The 19,922-nt window shown below is 49.0% G+C and overlaps 1 protein-coding gene across 3 annotated transcripts in view; it reads right to left on the reverse strand.

Moving 5' to 3' along the window:
* Positions 1–473: 473 nt before the first annotated feature.
* NPAS2 (neuronal PAS domain protein 2) overlaps positions 474–19,922 on the reverse strand; it is a 162,818-nt gene continuing 143,369 nt past the window's right edge. For 2 of the 3 annotated variants that reach the window (XM_063078202.1, XM_063078204.1), the window contains 9 exons: positions 19,667–19,808; positions 19,056–19,165; positions 16,837–16,926; positions 13,123–13,269; positions 9,045–9,227; positions 7,159–7,349; positions 6,745–6,837; positions 3,760–3,937; positions 474–1,781 (listed from right to left, as the gene is read on the reverse strand). In XM_063078202.1, the coding sequence (XP_062934272.1) occupies positions 1,599–1,781; positions 3,760–3,937; positions 6,745–6,837; positions 7,159–7,349; positions 9,045–9,227; positions 13,123–13,269; positions 16,837–16,926; positions 19,056–19,165; positions 19,667–19,808 (1,317 nt within the window). In that variant the 3' untranslated portion in view covers positions 474–1,598. The remainder of the gene's footprint in view (positions 1,782–3,759; positions 3,938–6,744; positions 6,838–7,158; positions 7,350–9,044; positions 9,228–13,122; positions 13,270–16,836; positions 16,927–19,055; positions 19,166–19,666; positions 19,809–19,922) is intronic. The other variant, XM_063078203.1, reaches the window with a different exon arrangement.

Raw genomic sequence — 19,922 nt, forward strand, 5'->3', positions numbered from 1 at the left:
CATTTACTGCTTGCTTCCACCTTTTCCATATTTCTGATTGTCCCGATTATTCTTGAAACATTTTTTTTTTTTTTTAGGCAGCTGGCCAGTAAAGGGATCTGAATCCTAGACCTCAATGAAAAATAACTTATTCTTATTCTTATTCTTATTATTTTGGCAGTTGTCCAGTAAGGGGATCCAAACACTTGAACTTGGTGTTATCCTTGAAACATCTCAAGATTAAAAAGTATGTTTACTTCAACAGAGTACCCCACAGATATGTACAATCAATTATATTTCAATAAAAAGCTAAAGAAAAATATGTTACTGCTAAAAAGATGTATGCATGGATGTATAAGAAGGGACAGAGGGACTTGTACAAATTTGTTAATTTATTACAAAATGTCCACTCACAGAAAAACACAAGAAAACTTTTATACTTTTATATTTGGGAAAGGAACTGGTGTCTCAGATACAAAATAATTTACACATAATCCATACAATTTTATTTTATATAGAAATAGGTCATTATTACAACGGCTGTACAATTCACTACACTTTGTCTGATAATTACATAAAATCTTTTCTTTAGAAACATTTCAACATAACAAAACATACAAAAAAAGCAAAGTGCATTTTGAAAAGGAAAATCCAATCCTCAGTATTATCATGAAAGATATGTAGAAAGATGCAGCATTCTCACTCAAAGGGCCAGCACGTGGGGGTATTTCCTTGGGGACTGGAGCCCCCCAGGCCTGCCTGGCTGTGAAACCTTTCCCCTCATAGTCTTAGAGTTCTCAATGGAATTCTGGAATATCAGCCACATGATTGTGCTTTGCTTTAAGTCCACCTCTGTAGTTGCAATCAACAAAGTAAACAGGAAATAGTCCAGTGTTATATTTAGGGGGGAAAAAAATCACCACCAGCACAGCATGGGGTGAAGAGCCTCATTCCACTAAGGTTTAGGCCAGAGGGTGCGGACTTGCAGCTTGGTTAATAACCACCAGCCTCGCTATCTGATTGGTGGGCTGTTTTTGTTAGTGTGGTCTGCAAACCAAGTCATGAGACCTTATTATTTTTTAAGAACAGAAAGTGCCTAAGTTATTTCCTCTGTGCAGCTGTGCAAATTAAAACAAAAACAACCATTTAAAAATAATGAAAAATAATCTCTTTATTCTCTCTCTCCAACAGATCTCTGACCCAGTCCTTCTGGAAAGCAAAGGAAAGACGATCAAGAGAGTGAAGGCCAGCTAGAGCATGTGGACAGGCCATGGTCAGCTAGAGTAACCAGTGCAGTCTCAGGGGATGCAGCAAGATGCACCATCTCCACAGGTAAACTGAGTAAGGACACCTACACGGGACACTCGGTTCCTGTGCAGTATGGCTGTAGAGTGTGCCCGAGAACCTCAGAGGCAAGGGAAAGCCAGCCAGTATTCCTGATCATTTCTCTCTGTGCCAGCCCCTGCACTCTGGAGATGGTTACCATCCATGTGTTCTGAAATGTATGCAGTGTGCACAAAGCCAAGGCTTTTGCTCAAACTCCTCCCCCCATCTCCTGTGGCCACCCACCCTCGTCCAATGGTTAAAGCTGATTGTGTCCCATCTTCTGTGCCAGGGCACTACCGGGGCGGCTGCTGGAGGCCTGATGACTCAGACAGACTGCTGACCCTTCGGGGTGGCCGTGGGGGCTGGGGCTGCACTGCGGACAGCGGGGGATAACTTAGGGTCCCTGGCGGTTGTGAATAGGTGGAGAGAAGTAGTGCATCCTGCTGCTCGCTGTGCAAAGAGGTTGGCACCTGCACCTGGAAAGAAAAGAAAAAGGGCTCCAGAGGTGGCTCTGTGATTCATCAGGGCCGAAGAGGGGGTGCGGGATGGTGCTGCAGATGCTGTCAGACTATAGGACCCATAAGAGGATGGTCGGGGGGTCATCTGTGGAGAGGTGGCTCTGCAGCATGTTGGGGCTGTGGATGGAGAAGGAAGGAACCTGGTGGGCATGAATTCTGAAGCCAAGCTCTCTGCCAACACGGGGTGGGTGGGGGATTCCTTCTGGCCCAATGGGACAGAGCTGGGCTGGGGCTAGGAGGGATGCCTTGGGCATATGGGGGAGGGTGGCTGGAGCCCTGGAGGGCCTCAGCAGACATGGGGCTCCCGCCCATCCTCCTGGGGCCAGGGGCTGAAGCTGCAGGGAATGGTTTCTTAAAGACATGCATATAATCTACACATAGTTTGTATGTTTTTGGATTATGGAACCCAAAGCCTCAGGTGGATAATCGACAAGGCAAAATCCAAACACACATCCAGTCTGCGTGCTGGTCTCTGCTCCCATGGCTACTTGCAAATACTGCCATTTGCCAGCTCCTCCTAGGAAACATCCCGATTTGAAGTTCAGAACCTTCAACTGGCCAAAGCCTGACTTTGGAAGCTTCAATCTCATCTCCCACTTCTCCCTTCTGTGAAATCTCCCCCTGCAAGTAGCCAGTACCCCTGCCTGCGAGGCTGCCCTGGTATACGTGTCCCTGCATGTTGGCTTGGGCTGTCCTGCTGGGAGACTGTCCTTTTATCTTCTTTCACTCCTTCATCCACAAGTCAGGCATTTCCTGATCGTCAGCCTCCACAGCAGGTGCCTCCCAAACCCTCTTCCTCCTCCTCCAGTCTCTTCCTCCACAAGGGCTTCCCGGCCACAGTGCTCCACTCTGTGCTGAGCTCACCCTGGGCTAATCCCTCTCCCCCCAGCACTCTGAGGGCCCTCAGGCCAGCCAGCAGACAAAGAGCTCTCTGTACCTTAGCCTGAATCCTTCAACAACAGGTCCTGCACACGTGATTATTGCTACTGCTGACAAAACACATGGGAGGCCTCTCACCCCGACACCATCTCTGCCTTCTCGCAGCATCGTTTCCCATCCAAAATCACCTCTGTGTCCTGAGAACTGACGGGATCTGCCGAGCCAAAGTCTGAGTGGACTCCCACTGTGTGTGCGGTAGAGGAGACTTGAAAATCATACCACAGGTAGTTTAGCAGCTCTGGAATTAAATTACAGTCCAGACCTTCAAGGACGACTCTCTGCATGTCTACCCCACAGTCCTCAAGAGGTCTCAGCCACCATGTACTGTCCTGTGGCTGTGAAGATGGGGCTGAAGGCTGCAGGAAGCCCCAGAGGACAGACCTGGGCCGGGGCTAGGAGGGACGCCCCGGGCATATGGGGGAGGGTTGCTGGAGCCCTGGAGGGCCTCAGCAGACACGGGGCTCCCGCCCATTCTCCTTCCAGTGTATCTGGCACTTGCCTCAAGTAAGTTTTGCCTTCTAAGTGGTGACCACATGTAAATGTGCTGCAAAAGTTCCTGGCAAGCCCCACTTTCACACATTATTGTATTTATTAAGGCAGTTTGATAGATTGTTAACTAAGTGTGATTTAATTTTATATCTGTGTAAGAATTTATCTATAAACACACTAAAAAGTCCAACAAACACAGTCTGACTCTCACTCTAAAAAATATGGACATATCAAGGTGCAAAATCTTGACAAGAATTCTTTTTAAAAAACGAACCTTTTTAGTTCATAACCATATGAGGCAAAATAGATGATTCTTAATTTCTCTTACTACATATATATAGACTTTAAGAACCTTAAACATTAAAAACAATCACATACAAATCTCTCTGGGGCTTACTTCTGTACCGGGGACAGAATAACCTTGAAGGCAAGGCAGGAAAAGGCCTTTCAGACTTGGGGCGTGGAGCTTGGCCCCATCTCCCCAGACCCACTGGGCCCTGGTGCCCACCTGCAGGTAGCGCTGTGGCGGCTGCTGCGGGGCCTGGGTGGGCTGCAGGGGCGATGGGTGGGAGGCAGGGAAGCTGGGGTGGAGCACTGCCTGGCCCATCAGCAGGACGGGGGTCGAGGCGCTGCTGCTGGAGGGGTACACATCTGGATTTTGAAACACCACCTGGCTCTGTGCATACCTGTTTGATTTCATGTGGGAGGGAGAAAACAGATCATTTAAGAAAGAGGTATTGATGTAACACTAAAAGCATGGGCAACAAGAGAAAATACAGATGAGTTAGACTTCATCAAAAACCTCTGTGCATCAAAGGACACTGTCAACAGAGGGGAAAGACAACCCGCAGAATGGGAGAGAATGTTTGCAAATCATGTATCTGTTGGGGGACTGACATCCAGAAAGCAGGAAGAATTCCTACAACTCCACAACAAAACAAAACCAAGTAACCTGGCCAAAAAGCGGACGGAGGGCTTGAACAGACATTTCTCCAAAGAAGATACACAAATGGCCAATAAGCTCAGCATCACTGGTCATTAGGGAAAAGCAAAGCAAACCCATAACTATGGTTATCATAAGCAAACACACACACACACACACACACACACACACACACACACACACACACACACACACACACACACACACACACACACACACACACACACACACACACACACAGAGGAAATAACAAGTGTTGGAGAGGATGGGAGTGTAAAACATTGCAGCCAGTGTGGAAAGCAGCAAGGTAGACCCTCAAAATCAAACACAAATTACCATATGGTCCAGCAACTCTCCTTCTGGTGTATACCCCAAAGAAGTGAAAGCAGAGACTGGAACAGATATTTGTACATCCCATGGAAGCATTATTCACAATAGCCAAAGGGTGGAAACAACCAGAATGTTCATTGAAAGATGAATGGATTAAAAAAATGTGGTCTGTCTATACAATGGACTATTATTCAGCCTTAAAAAGGAAGGGAGTTTTGACACATGCTACAGCATGAATGAACCTTGAAAGTGAAATGAGCCAGTCACAAAAGGATAAAATATTGTATGATTTCTCTCATATGAGGGACCTAGAGTTGTCAAATCCCTAGGGACAGAAAGTAGAATGGTGGTTGCTGGGAGTTGGGGGAAGGCGGGTTGGGGTGTTATTGTTCAACGGGTACAGAATTTCAGTTTGGGAAGATGGAGAAGTTCTGGTGACGGATGGTGCTGATGTTTCACAACAGTGCCAATGTGCTTAACGCCACTGACCTGTACACTCACAAATGATTAAATGGTAAGTATTATGTATATTTTACGACAAAGAAATTTTTATTTTTTTTAAAAGAAAGAGGCGTTGATGATAATGGTCCACTAACAAGGAGTGGAAAAAGGCCATTTAGGAAAGGTCTGGAAGATTACTGATTAGCAATGGACATTTAGAGAAGTCCACATCGCATTATTTTTCTAGAGGTGTTATTTCCCTGCGTGGGGTCATCTGCAGTTGGCATTGGGGATTCCAAACCTCCCCCGAAGAGGTCTGTGTGTGTGTGGGAGGAAGGATCCTGACACACCCTGGGGGACGGAGCTTTTAGGGTACATCTGGAAAAGACAGGAGGGGAGATGGGGAGGGTATAAATCATTGGTTTGACTGAAAATGGCAATCAGATTTCTCAGAGGAAAGAATTTCCATTCTTGCCTAGTTCACTGCATTTTAAGCATCTCTAAAAAGTTATATAATGAGAACTTTTGTTTCCACTTATTTTGATCATTAGGAAGAACAGGCAAAATCTAAACCAAAACCCAACCCCTCACCCCCAACTAAGTGCATGAACAGAGAACTTTAAAGATGATTTCCTGCAACATGTGTCCCCCCCCTCACCCTCCTGTGACCAAAGAGAGTGCCGGGAAGTCTCAGGGGCTGTCCAGAGGCTGTGGGGAGACCCTGGACAGAGCCAACAAGGTGGTCTCCGAAGATTCAGGAAGGCAAAGGGGACCTGTGTTCTAGAGTCAGACAACTCCAGCTCCAGCACGTACAGTTTGTGGGTCTTTGAGAATGTAACCTTTTAATGCTCAGTCTCTTCACTGATTAAAAAAAAAGGGAGCATCCCTATATATCACAGAGTTTTCATCAGGATAAAATGAAATAACGTACATACAGGCCCCTGATCCTCAGAAATGCTCAGTTACCATCTTTAGTCACTACCAGTAGTGGCTGCAGGAGGACACAGGAGGGAGGACTTCCAGGGGGGTGTCCCCAGGGGGATGCCTGCGAGGCCTGTACGTGAGGGCACACCAGGCCTAATTAGCCAGCACTGTCCTGGTGAGCTTCAGACACAAATTGAGCTAGTGTTTATCCAAAGAAGACATTTGTGCGAGAGAGTTCTACTTCTGCCTCATCTCAAAGGGCTGGATGCTATTTTCCTACGGCTCTTAAATGACTCACCCTTATGCCTCCAGTAACTTTTGTCTCTAGCAATAAGAAGCTGAGCAAAGCTGCTTCTGGGCCTGGGGGTACAAGCAGAGAGGGGGCTGTGTCTGGGGGGAAGGGCCCATGGTCACAGGGTCTTAGGCCTGGGGCACAGTGCCTGGAACACGGAGCAGGCAGTTCAAGGGTGCGTGGAATGGGCAGCGGGAGCCAGGGGGGCCCCTGGAAGTGCATAAGGCTACATTTACCAGTATGTCACCAAGGGTGGAGGCTTTTAAGGCATGTAAAGAAGTCTGAAGATGACAGCAAACGGTAGGGCGGTGGGGGGGGGGATATAATTGTTTCATCTGGGTCCTGCTCTAAGCATGGAGTGCTGGCACAAAGTTTCATCTGCTTAAATGGGAGCCGGTGGAAGAAAAGCTAAGAGGAGAGCCCCTTGAAGGCTGTGGGCACACCTTGAGCCTGCCTGGAGTGCAAGACTCTCAGTGGGCGCTGCCGGCCCAGAGGATGAGACCGGCTGGCCTGGGGCCTTCAGCGCAGCGCTCTGCCCCCTTCTTCTCCCCAGGGCCACATACTTGACCGGCCGTCCAGTCCTGCCGACCTCTGAGGGCTGCCTCCCGTCACAGGACCCCGGCATCATGGGCTGGATGGGCTGACTCAGCAGTAACCTTGGAGCAGAGGAGGAGAGATCGGGGAATTCTGATCAGCCCCCAAACTGTAGACCCGCTGTGGTGGCAGCACATACCCAGCCTGGCCCTTTTTAGCTGACTCTACTACCCACTTCCCCCACTCCATTCTCAGAGGACAATGAATGCACCCCTGGCTGTCAGGACCCCAAGCCCTTTCCTGCTGCACCCTTAGCTGAGATCCACTGCAGATGCTTTAGAGCCTGTCTGAACCCCACCTTCATCTACAGCAGAAAGGAGAGCCAAAGCCACAGGTGTAAAACTGCCCCTCGGCTATCCTTTGCGCAGGGACAGTCTCCGTACCGGAGCTGCCGATCATGGCTGAAGTCCGGGCTGGGCTGGCACTGGCTGGCATCCTGGGAGGCGGGAGCAGGTGTGGGCAGGGTCAGACCTGGCGGAAGCACGGCCGTGGCACTGCTGAACTGGGACGTCAAGCTGCTCACTGAGCGGCCGCTCCCCTGCAGCAGCTGCGAGCTTCTCATCGGCTTCGGACCCTGGAGCATCATTTTGACAAGAAAAGTGAAACTTAGACTCGACTCAGGTGTCCTCTCTCCAGGAAACCTCCCCAGAGCCTCCTTCTTCTACCCACCTGGCCTTTCCTCTAATATGGGACCCACCAACTGTGTACTGAAGTGTTTTGATCTTGTGACTGTCTTCCCCATTGGATCATAGTTGTATCCCACGGGCCCAGGACAGTGCCAGCCTCTCAGCAGGCAAGCAACACACATGCACCTCCCTGCTGCTGCTCCAGCTCACTGGCTGGCCCCTACCCCAGGACCTTGGCACTTGCAGATCCTCTGTGTGCCCATGCGCTTCCCCGACATCAACAGGGTTCATTTTCTCACCCCCTCAGGTCTTTACTCAAATACTGTCTTCTCAGGGAGGTCTTTCCTGGCCACCCATTTAAAACTCCAGCCCTTTCCCACCCTCGCTGGTGGCCCTGCGCTGCCAGTCACCTGCTGTAGTTTTCACCTGTTTGTTTCCCTTGCCCCACTTGGATCGGAGATTCATTTTTCTCTTTCCTCTTTTGTTCACTGCCTCCCTCAGTGCTTAGAATTTTGTGCCTGGCATGCAGTGAATACCCAATAAATATTTGTTGAGTGAAATAATCAATGGATGAGGGCGGGGCTTGGATTTCTTGGGTTTCTGCTCTGTTTCGCTGTCCCTTCATGCGGTGGCACCACAGTCCTTTCATTCTTAGAGCTGTTAGAAAACCTTTCAGTATCAGATAGCGTAAATCCTTCCTCAGGTTTTCTTTTCCAGAATTTTCTTGGCTATTCCTACCCATTCATCTTTCTGATCACCTTTTGAATCAAAAGGCTGTATTTTCAATCAAAACCTTACATTTGGATAAAGATGGACTAAACTCTCCTATCCATGTTCTTAACCACATCGTGCTGTACATTCTCTGTTTCAGTTCCCAGGTTCCCACTAGACCAGAAGCTCAAGGTCAAGGACAATTCTTGTTCTTTGCTTCCCTGTGGCTCAGTGAATAACAGGGGCTCAGCGAACATTTACTGAAGCCACAAAAGTGTGTGAATGTGAGAGGCTTGGGGAAAGTCTGCCTTCCAATCTGTGACCTTCCAGAAGCAGGGGCTTGGGACTCTTGATTCCATTCAATTCAGGTGCCGTTTATCCATTGGTGACCCTCCTGGATGGTGAGGTATCTGGTCACTGGCTTGTAGTCAGTGGAAATGGCTGTAAGGGGAGGGTTTGGCAGGGAGTCCGAGGGACCTGGAGGAGCATGGTGGTCCTAGGGAAGCGTCAATGAACAGACTGGCTGTGCACATGGATAATGGCTAAAAACAGGAATAGATGGTGGGGACTGAGGACAGACGTGTAGGGACATATGGCTGCCAGTGTGAGTGTCTGGGATATCCTCATCTACCTCCTACCCTAACTCAGCATCAAAGCTGAACATTCCAGCTGCATGGTATCTTTAAAGGCAAGAGCAAGGGTTGGAAGTGGACATTAATACAACATAGAAGGAAGCTAATGCAACTTGGGGTTTCAAAGTGACTTTAAAAAAGGAAAAGAAAAAAATAAGGCTCTCCACCATAATCTACCTCCAGAGGAACAGTGAGTAGGTTCCCAGTTCACATAGGCTGTGGGGATCAGGTACGTCCTGGACTGCAGGAGTGTCTGCTCTGGTGGCAGGGATGGAGAAGTGTGGAGAGGGGCATGCTTACCTGGGTTGATATCACGCTTGATTCTCTGAGCAGGTGCTGGTTTGTGACCTGCCCTGGAAGTTGAGGGCTCGCCACAAGCTGGGGCTGGGATGTCGTGGCTGACCTTTGCTGTAGCTGCTCCGGTGCCTCGGGCCGCTGGGTGCTGCTGAAGCTCAGGGATACAGCTGGCTGCTGCAGAAACATCTGGGAGGAGAACAGAAGTGCATGTAAGGCTGGGCTCACGTGTGCCCTCGCAGGTGTGCTCCTTCTTTGTACTCCTTGTCCACAGTAAGAGGCCAGCTTTATTGCCCTCTCCCACCTGCCTGGAAATAGTTTACCTCCTCAGCTGGTAGACCCCGAGTGCCTGTGATGCCCCAAGCACAGCACAAGGCACTGGACACAGTTGTCCCTGCTTTCATGAAGGTTTGACTAGGGAATGAGGTCTAACAGTGTCCAAGCAGCATGGACCCAGATGTTCTATAAATAATTTGATGTACTTGTTTAAAGTCTAGGTTGGTTTGTCAGTTTCTTATTAGAAGGGAAAAAAATCCTGTGAATGGGACGAATGTGCTGTAATGGTGTCAGAGGGTTGGCTAACCTGCGGTGTGGGCCACATCACCCTGGCAGTGCCTGGCCTTGAATCTCTGACCAGTGACCAGGGTGTGAACCCACACTGCTGTTGGGAATCTGCAACCCAGTACTCTCAGCTGAGATGGCAAATCTGTTCCATTAAGTAGGGACGCTTCATTCCCAGGCAGGCAATAAGCAGAGAGATGATGCCATAACATTAAGTCCATGTGCTTTAGAGTTATGTTTATGTTTTACAACCACCACGACAATCTCTATGTGTTTTGGGATCTAAGATGGCTCAGACATTTAAGAGGCTGTGATATATTAGTCTGGTGGTTTTAATTTGAAAGGTTTAAGACCATTTGATGAAGTTTGTAAAGAGTGCTTAAGTGTTTATAAGAATCCTGATTTACTTCACATAAGTTGGTGTATTTGATTTAAAACAGTCTTACTTCTTAGGTTTATAAGTCTTCCCTGTTAGATATGTGCAATATTTGAAAGTTTCAGATATATTAAATTTGTAAGTTAATGGCTTTGGTAGATAATGTTGATTGTTCACAATTTGTTAAATTTATAAACTAACTGAACATAAATTAAAAATAAGGGAAAGCATTGCTCTTTTTAGTAGATGGATGCATGGATGTATGGATGGATAGAAGGATAGATGGAAGGATGGAAGGATGGAAGGGTGGGTGGGTGGATGCATAGATGGATGGAAGGATGGGTGGACAGAAGGATGGGTGGGTGGATGCATGGATGGAAGGAAGGATGGGTGGATGAAGCATGGATGAAAGGATGGGTGGGTGGAAGCATGGATGGATGGATGAATGGGTGGATGGATGGAAGGATGGGTGGGTGGATGGATGGATGGAGGGAGGGAGGGATGAAAGAATCAAGAAACATGGATTTGACATTGCCACAGGTATCCTTGTAGGCATTCCTTTGAGTAGCCAGCAGAGGGCACACATGGTCTCAAAAAGAGAGCAAGAGGCAGCCTTCCAGTGACTGGAGGGGTGACAGGCCTTTCAGCAGAACAGCTCTCGCCCATGTAGTGCCTTCATGACCCCATCTAGGTGTAAACACCAACAGCCTAGAGGACCTCTGCCTCATAACACAACCTTTAAAAAAAAAAAAAATCATACTTAGCAAGCATCACAAGTACACAGAGCCTCACCGAAAGTCCCAAACCAATGAAGTAAACAAAGTAGGGAAAATCCACTGAAGTGGGACAAATGCCCATGGGTGGGGACTCCTGGTTTGCTGCTGTGCACATCCGTGCCTCGTTTTATCAGCAATAAAGTAGAATTTTATGGCTTAGGGAGATGACTTCTTGAAAGGGCTCTGGAGTCAATTTTATAAAAAACATGCAAAAAAAATAGTTCCCCAATTCAAGTAGGAAAAGTTATTAGAGGAAGAAAAAATTTCTAATTTTTAAGAGGAAAGTAATCCTACACTCACATGTGATTTTTCATTCTTCTTATCTGCTTGATTTTACAAGCGCCTGTCATTATAGGACATTTCAGAAGTACGTGAAATAGAGAAAAAGCATAATGGAACCCCGCGTTTCATCATTAGGCTTTAACAATTCTCAGCACTTTGCCACTCTTATTCTATCTCTTCCCCCCACTTTGGGGGGTGGGGGTGGGGCTGGAGTAAGTTTTACTCGCTTATTCTTCACACGTGGGTCAAACAGGTTTTTTCTTCTTAAACAAATATCACATTTTGGTTAAGCATTTCAGAATGTATTTCTTTGTCTTGCAAAAAACAAAAAAGGCTTAAGGAAAGGTTCCCTGGCTAGACTCTGGATTTTTATGTTCTTTGGAAAATTCCACTGCAAAGATAAGGTTACAGGAATGAACACAGGGAACGAACACGCTGGAGGGCTTGAGTGCCACACCACCCCCTGCAGGACTCAAGTGCTCTGTGGCACATGTCATTCGGAGGTTAACAAAAGGCACCGGTCGTGGGGAGGAAAATTGATAATTCTTTGTAACGGGGAGTGAAAGCAATAACCTTGTCACCCGTTATGTTAAAATTCAGCTTTCTTACTGAAAAGGCAGGAAATGGGGAAGTCCAGGCACTGAGGAGGGTGTTCATATGCTACCTCGCTTACAGCACTTTCTGGCTCAATTTCCCCCTTCCTGTTAGTATAAAAATTCCACTAAAGTAATTGGAGTCAGGCAAGTTCTGGGCTCAAAAATCAGGCCCCGGATCAGTGAGCAAAACATTATGGTTGGGAAAGAATAAGTGAGGGTGGCCTCCTACTTGACACTCTGAGGGCTCCGTTTCTTTTCACGTCAACGCTGCAGTCTGCTCCCTCCTAGGATAGGGGTGTCACTGAGGAGCGGGGGAGAGCAGTGGGGTGCTGGCCTAGGCTGCTCGAATGAAGCCTGCACACTGCATGGAGGGGAGAGGCCGTAAGCATCTGGAAAGCCCACAAGGAGCACCCCTGAGGGGCTGGGCAGAGCTGCTGGGACCCAGGGAGGCAGAATGGCCAGGTCCAGACACCTCCCACTGCCCAACAAAACACCACCATCCGGCACCAATCTCAGTGTACACTGGCTCATGTCACTGCACCCCAACAGAGCCTGCCTGTTGTAGGTGAGACTGTGCTTCAGGAGCTGTGTGGCCAGGGAAGGGACTGCGTGGACAGTGGGGGTGGGGCAGTGGCAGGGAAAATGCTCGGGCCAGTTTCCTGAGGTGTCTCTTTTGCTCCCCCTGTCTCTACTAAGGGGGCTGCAAATGCTTAGTGCTCCCAGGGCAGACTCCAGGGCTAGCTAGAATTGCATTTGCAATGAAAGGCTGGGTATAATGCACTTGTGAAGACAAACATTCTTGGACTGATATAAGTACAACTTGGTTAAAATCATTTATCCTTGAAAGATAATGTGTTACATATAGTGTTTTTTCCAAAAAAAAAACCAAACAAACCCTCAAAAATATTCCAAGAAGCCACATGTGGGGGTCACAGTGAGAGTGGCTGCTGTGGTCAGGGCATGAGAGTCCCCACTGGCTGGCTACCAGTGCAGTGGCATGGAGGTGCCAGCCCTAAGCTCCCATGGCTGTGCTGCTCAGGCTGCAGCACAGATACCATCCTTCCCATCCTTCCCCTTCTCATGCACTGCGGAGAGACAGACAGCAGAGCTGCTCCCACCTCCCTCTGCTGCAGCCTGGGCTGGGTGCTGGGAAAGCCAAGTTCTACAGGTGCCAGCAGCACCCAAGACCAAGGCGGGTGTCTCTGCAGTGCGACCAAATGCCAAATGCAGGAATGAAAATGCAGGTGTGGCAGCAGACAGCATGTGCCCACCAGGGTGAGGAGCAACGGAATAGGACAACACGGGAATGTCCTGTTTGGCTTGGAGGTGGGGATGAGGAGGTGGGTTCGCTCCTTGCGCTCTGTCGGTGGAGGTTTCCCTGTGCTTCATAAGCATATGGGGCTTTGGAGGGAGTCCCACCTCCCTGAGATGGTGGCTAAGGATCCAGGCCAGAGCAGTGGGGAGGACAGAGGCCAGCCTGGGAAGGGCGTCACCTGGACATTGGAGTCCTGAACCAGGCAGAGCTGCTCCTGGATCTTGTGGAGCTCTTCCTGCTGCCACCGGATGTTGGCCTGCAGGATCCGCGTCCGCTGCTCCAGCTGGTCTTTGATGGTCTGGAACATGCTGAACTGTGCTGAAAACTTCAAGGTGGGGTCAAAAAACATAACCAGAGGAAAAAGTTATTTCAGCCTTGCAGACAGATCTTGCCACTGTTTTAATCAGCCCCTTTCCCATCCCTTGGCCATCCTTCCCAGTGTCCCTAAGGCGTCCCCTGCAAGGTGCTAGGTATCCCGGGGGTCCCATGCCAGCCTCTCTCAGGCTGGTTATGGCAGCAAGCCTGTCTGAATCTGGAGGTCTGATTTACTGCATTGCAGTTGGGAGGGCCGCAGAATGGGGACATGTTTTGGTAAGCAATGCCTGCAAGCTGACATTCCAAATTTGGTCAGATGGACAAATGGTTTTGGAGATGAACATCAAAAGTGGGGCACCAGAGAGTCCTTTTTTCTCTTTGAGGGCATGGCAGTTTGCATGTGACAGTTTCACAAGTACTTCTGGGTCCTATCATTATCTTAAATCTGATCCTGGTGCCCTCCAACCCTGCCTGGGGGCTGTTGAGGCCTGATCACCCTCCCCGCCTTCCCCCAGGCTCACTTGCTGCTGTGTACATCTTGGAAATCTGTGCAAAAAAGGACTATGGAGAAGAGCAAAACAATCAGCAAACATTTACCCCTTGGGTAACACCTGCAGAGGGGCCTTGTATACAACGCAGGTGCCTTTGCACACCGTGATGAGTGTCCCCTTTCTTGGGACTCCTTAATTGCTTCTTGGGGCAGAAGGTGGCTTTCAGGAAGTCTTGCAGATGATCTCCACCCCATCACCTTGAGTCAGGGGGCTCTCCTTGCAGGAAACGTGGAAAGTGGGGGCTCACAAGATGGCAGGAGAGGCTGCACCCCTGGGCTTACAGCCATGCTCCAGGCTCTTGGGGGCTCCCTATGACCCCCATTTTTTGAGGCATATGTGTTTGCTGGACTTGGCTTTTGCTGCTTTTTCTTTTGTACATGACTCCATTCTCTCAATCTCTAGCCTGACAATCTCCCCAGTGTGCTTCCTGCCCACTGTCTTTTGCAAATGCCTCTAGAGCCTCTCTCTTTTCTTCTGCCCTTGACTTCCCATACATGGAAAAGCAAAAAGACTGGAAGAGTTGAGAACTCAGATAGAACATACCAGAGGGAAGTACTGACCACAGTTTCTGGAACAGCAAAAGAATAATAACAAGACCAGTAAGAATCATAAAGGCAAGGGCTGCCATTTGTGGGGCCCCGTGGATACCAGTCATTGCCCCAGGCAGGCAGAGCCCAGACACCTTAATTCTTCCCAATAAATCCCTGTCCCACAGAGAGATCACTTAGCTAGACAGTGGTAGAGCTGAAATGGGAATCCTGAGTCTCAGGAGCTGGGTGAGGCCGATTGCACCCCCCAGTCCCACCTCAATCGCAGCGGCTTTGAAACCGGAATTCATGGAATAGAAGGTTCTGTGTCTACAGAGGAGTTAAAATGTACCCGCACTATACCAGACTGCCTCACAAAAATCTCAATCAGAATGTACCTAATCAAAGTACTGAGCTGGGATTTTGAAAGATAATTCAACTGAGAAAGCAAACAAGCTATATCAGGTATTTAATTTAAAAACAAAACATAAAAGCTTCTATGGTGGGTTCCACTAAGTCAGGAAACACCCAGGGCTACACCTCCCAACTCCAGTGGAGGCTCTTGGCTGCTGAGTGGGAGCGAGAAGGGGGCTGCACTGTTGTGGGGAGCCCGGGGCTGTGTCCAGTGGAGCCAGCACTGCACTTAGTAAGAGTTAGTTTCTTCTAGTATTATTCCTGTTTATTCAGGGCATTCCAGAAACCCAGTCATCAGTCTCATTATTTTCTTGGTTGTGTCCTCTTTGATAAAGAGATCTACTCTAACTCTGAGACTCTTTAGAAACACCATATGAAACAAAAGAGGCTTTTTGGAAAACCCCAGTTACCACTCCCCAGATTTTGGATTTTATTTTTCACCCATTTCCCTGACAGGGTGCTATAGTGACAACATCAGTGAGGGGACCCAGGGAAAATCGTGGAACCTTATTGTTTCACGTGGGGTACATATGAGAAGAACCATCTGATTTGAAAAGTCAGTGTTATGCATGAAGGTCTTAAACAATAGAGTTATTTTTAAGTATAGCACATCTAACAGACTGAAAGCAGTTACTATTAAGTAAAGTGAGGTTCAATAAATGAAAAACCAGAATTCCCAAAGGGCTTTAATCACATTATTTACATTATAAACAGAGATACACTTTACTATGCAAGACCCAGAAGTTAAAGGAATTTTCATTTCATGTTCCTTTGGATTGGAAAAGTTACTAATTTCATACCAAATGTGCCTTAGAAATTTGAAAAGAAAAAAATAATACTGATTTTTTTTTTTTTTTTGGCCTATTGAGGATGACTTCAGACTGTGTGAATTAGTGGACTTGGGATGAGTAGCTTTCAGTTGCTGCTCAGGCCGACTCCAACAAGCTGCATGTGCTAGCACCTGTTCTCATTCCAGGAAAACAGCAGAGACCACTGCTAAGAGGGTGTCTGTTTGGAACTAGTTTTCATCAGTGGTGAAGGATTTGCACCAAGACACAGAAGGCCACTCTGACAGGACTGTGGCCAGTGGCACATGCTGGTGAACCACCACCTGGGACCAGGGGTAGCTTGAGGCCAGGGACTGGGGCAAAACTAAATACCCTGTAAGGAAATTGAAGTCAGAGCTCTGGCCCAGCAGAGCATGGGCCAATCAGCTCAGCTGCTCTACGTGACCAGACAGCACGGCCCCCGTCTCGTCCAGCCTCTTGCCAGTCCCCAGGTATGGCAGACCTTTCATAACTCCCTGCTGAAGCAATACCTGGGTCCCTCTTCCCTGCTGTCCCCTTACCTCTCCATCTTCAACCTCCTACCCATCCTCTCAGGGCCAACTCAAGCGTCACCTCCTCCAGGAAGCCACGTTGGACTTCCCTAGGCAGGACCTTTTCTTACTGGCTCTATAAAAACACATGCCCTGCCATGGGCGGTTCTTCTGTTTATACGCCTGTCTCTCCCTTTACCTCCGAGTACTAAGTGTTATAATCATCTCTGCATCTCCAATGCCCTGCTTGCTGACTGACCCAAACAGTAACTCGCTGAATGTGGTTGAAACGAGGGAATTACTCACCAAACCGTAGTCTTTTTTTTTAATTAGAAAAAAAAAAAATAAAGTGATATTTTTAGTACTGGACCCACAGCTTTTAGATCCTTTGAAAGTCTGCCTATGACATTCAGCCTAATTCAGACCTTTTCTAAAGTATGGTCAATCTGGAGTTGTAAAAAAAGAGAGGAAGGTGGAAAAGTGGTGGAGAGATGAGCAAAGACTGTTAAAAGGACTGGAAAAGACACTGCAGAAAAGACATAGAAAATATATCTGGAGAAGACAAGGACGGCAGAAGAGGACAGGGACACAGACCTAGTTCACAGCTTGACACGCCCCATGTGCACATCGGGAGGAACGTCCCCCACTCTGGGGCCTTGGCTGGCACCTAGGGGCGTGATATGCATCAGCACCCACACCCGCACCCGAGAGGACATAGCACATTCTGTCTCGAGGAAGTGCTGTCCTTTCCCCAGACCCAGATTCACCTGTGCCATGGGAGCAGGTGGGCTCTGCAAAAGGGTCTGAGGCAGGAGCTGCTGTGCGAGGTCACAGGACGACGGGGAGGGCAGAGGAGCCTGGGAAGAGAGAGGGGCTTTGTTAACAAACTCTGCTTCTGGGCCATTCCAGGGGTACAGGGATGCTGTCTCTTGGGTTCTCTGGCTTTAAGGAGGCCCTTCTGCACTGGGGTGAATAGCTGAAGGTCAACTTCTAGAAGTTATAGGCATCTGTTCCATGGCTGTGCTGCTTCCCGTGCAGGGCATGCAGTCAGCGCTGACACGAGGCATGTGCGGGTGGCCCCTGAGCACGTTCCTGGAGGCACTTGGAGTCCACAATTCCTCCCCACCAGGGTGTGTTCTGCAAGGCCACTGCTACCTACAGCTCTGCTCCACCTCCCATTCCTTGCCTGCATCTTCGGTGGACTCGGCTGCTCTTCTCCCAGACTGATGAATGCTTAGTCGTGACATCAAGCAGTGTTAAGGGGGTGTCCCAATAACAGAGCTGGCTTTACGCATGCCCTTATCCTTGCTGCTCCACACTGATGCAGATAGACAGACATGCCGTGCACGTCTGTACTCATGAACTCATCCGGGCAGTGAGGACTGGGGAAACTTCCCCGGCCTCCACCTAGATCTTTAGAGAGATTCCTGGGACATGAACCGAGTCACATCCTTGTTCCCTGACCACTTGGGTGGGCAGGAAGCCCGGGGGTGGGGCGGGGGGACAATCTGTACAAACAAGAAATGAGTGTTCAGCTTCACGGGCTATTAGAGTTCTCGAAAGGAAAGTAAAAGGGCTTCTGAAGTTACTCCAAAACTGCCCCTGTCCCTAGGAACTATAAAAGGCAGCCCAAATGGCAAGAAAGGACAGCAGGAGACCCTGTTTTGCGTGAGGAACCCCAGGCACAGGGCTGAGCCACGAGTTAGTCTGGGTTCTCCTGACTGTGTTCCCTACATGGCAGGGAGGAAATGGGAAACGCCGGGCCACGCTCAGTGGCAGAACGAGTCATCCTGGACAGGAAAGAGTCTGGAAGAATGGCAGTCGCCGCTTATCAGTGCGGCTAGAGGTCTTGTTCTACGTGAATGTAAAACGTGATACCCACGCTTTCAAGCAGGGCGTGCATAACCTTTGTGGTGATGGCAAGCAGGGACGTGGCATGTTCATCCATCTCCAAAGCATTGGTGAGGGGTAGGTGTGAGGTACTTGGCAGGTATCTGGGGTGGCCCCTAAAAACCCCGGACACGTCTGCCATCTATGAGTGGAGATCTATGTCCCTCTCGATGGGTGAGCTCATGACCGCTTTGGCAAAGAGGCATGACAGGGGTGACTCTATGTGACTTCCAAGGTTAGGACACAGAAGGCCGTACAGCTTCTGCCAGACTCTCCAGATGCTTCCTCTTGGAATCCAGTCACCACGCTGGGAGAAGCCTAAGGCATGCAGAGGCCTGTGCAGGTGAACGATGGATGGTCTTAGCTGAACCAAGCCTCAGGGGCCGCAGCCTGGGTCCCCAACATTCAAGTGCAGACACCATTTGGGTTGTGGGTCCCCTAGCCCAGGCTGATGAGACCTCTGACACCACGCAGCAGGGAAGAGCTGTCTTCACAGTGCCTTTTCCAAACTCCTGACCCAGGCTCCGTGAACATGACAAATGATTGCTGCGTTATGCCACTAAGTTAGCTGTGGTTCGTTACATGCATTAGATGACCAGGATATTGCCATGATTGGTATGGCATTGACATATGTCAATGACTTTGTGCATAGTCAATGTGCCTTCTCGGAGGCCTGGAGAGGTCTGGCACACATCAGGGCCCTGCCTGATACATGCAGAAGCACATTCTGGTTGAACCCAAGCTTCTCAAACATCTTCGCTGGCATGAAATGGGTTTCAGAATGGGCGGATCCCGATCCTGTACTCCCAGAGGCGCTGAGAGTGTGACCCCAGGGGTGAAGAGTTGAGTTTTATCTTTAAAATTTACTTGGATTTTGTATTCTATGGATATATTTCCATGTTAACTTTGTTATAAAAATGCTTAAAATTAGTTGTCAATTTAACTACCTAACGTCCCACCCCACCTGCCACCCCACACTCCCAATGTCTAAGTAAAACTGACTCTCTGGGAGGACGCAGCACGTCTGTCGCCTGTGGCTTTGCAGCCTGTCACACCATAGTGTACCCCAGTTGAGAAATTTGGGTCACACACATACTGGCATCGTGGTTGCCTGGCTGATCCCGGGCACTGGTAACTCCTGGGGGAGGGTGGCCGATCGTGGCAAAGCCGTGGTGCTGGCCTCTGACATCCTCTTGCTGGGAGTGGCTGTAAGAAAATAATGAATTACCTTCCTGACTCATGGACACTTGGCAGCTTTCTTATCAAAAGAGGGAACAGTGACTCCGGTGTGGGTGACACTGGGCTTAGTTGGAATCTCTGATACAGGGTGCCCACCGTGAATGGAAGGGGTTGAGCTGAGCCATGAAAACTCAACGTGAGAGCAGGTAGAAGACGCCCCACACAATCCCCGAGCTTCACTCCCACCACCTGCCGGATCGGACACCTTACCAAAGGTACTAAAAGTAGCCCAGTGATCTGATCTGCGTATCACCTGCACTATGTTTTTGCTTGGTGCGGCAGGGGAGACACCAGAGTGTGGAGGAGAGGTGACCAGAAGGTAGGGAGTGAGTGGGAAAGGACACAAGGGATGTAAACCACATGACAACTCTGGCCGCACAGGCACGAACTGCCCTGATTCAACTCAGGCCTGGGACCCTTCGTGGGACTCTGTCACCCCTCCTGCTCCCATGCGTGGATTGCACTCACAGGTGGGTTCTGACACAGCTGTGTGTGAGGACTTGTGGGAACTTCTTGAGGACCCTGATGGTGAATGGCTGGTGTCGAGGCCCGAGGCGCCCACGTCAACTGTGTTAAAGTGCTGCTGGGGGTCCAGGCTTGAGCCCTTGTCCTGAAACACACAAAAGTCCACGTGTCAGCAGCAGGATGACAGGAGTGAATTACATGACTCTAGTTCTGAGTACGTAGGCTGCCGAGACTGACGCAATAACACTCAGGTGAACAC

The sequence above is a fragment of the Cynocephalus volans genome, chromosome 14 (genome assembly GCF_027409185.1).
Source record: "Cynocephalus volans isolate mCynVol1 chromosome 14, mCynVol1.pri, whole genome shotgun sequence".
NCBI classification, from domain to species: domain Eukaryota; kingdom Metazoa; phylum Chordata; class Mammalia; order Dermoptera; family Cynocephalidae; genus Cynocephalus; species Cynocephalus volans.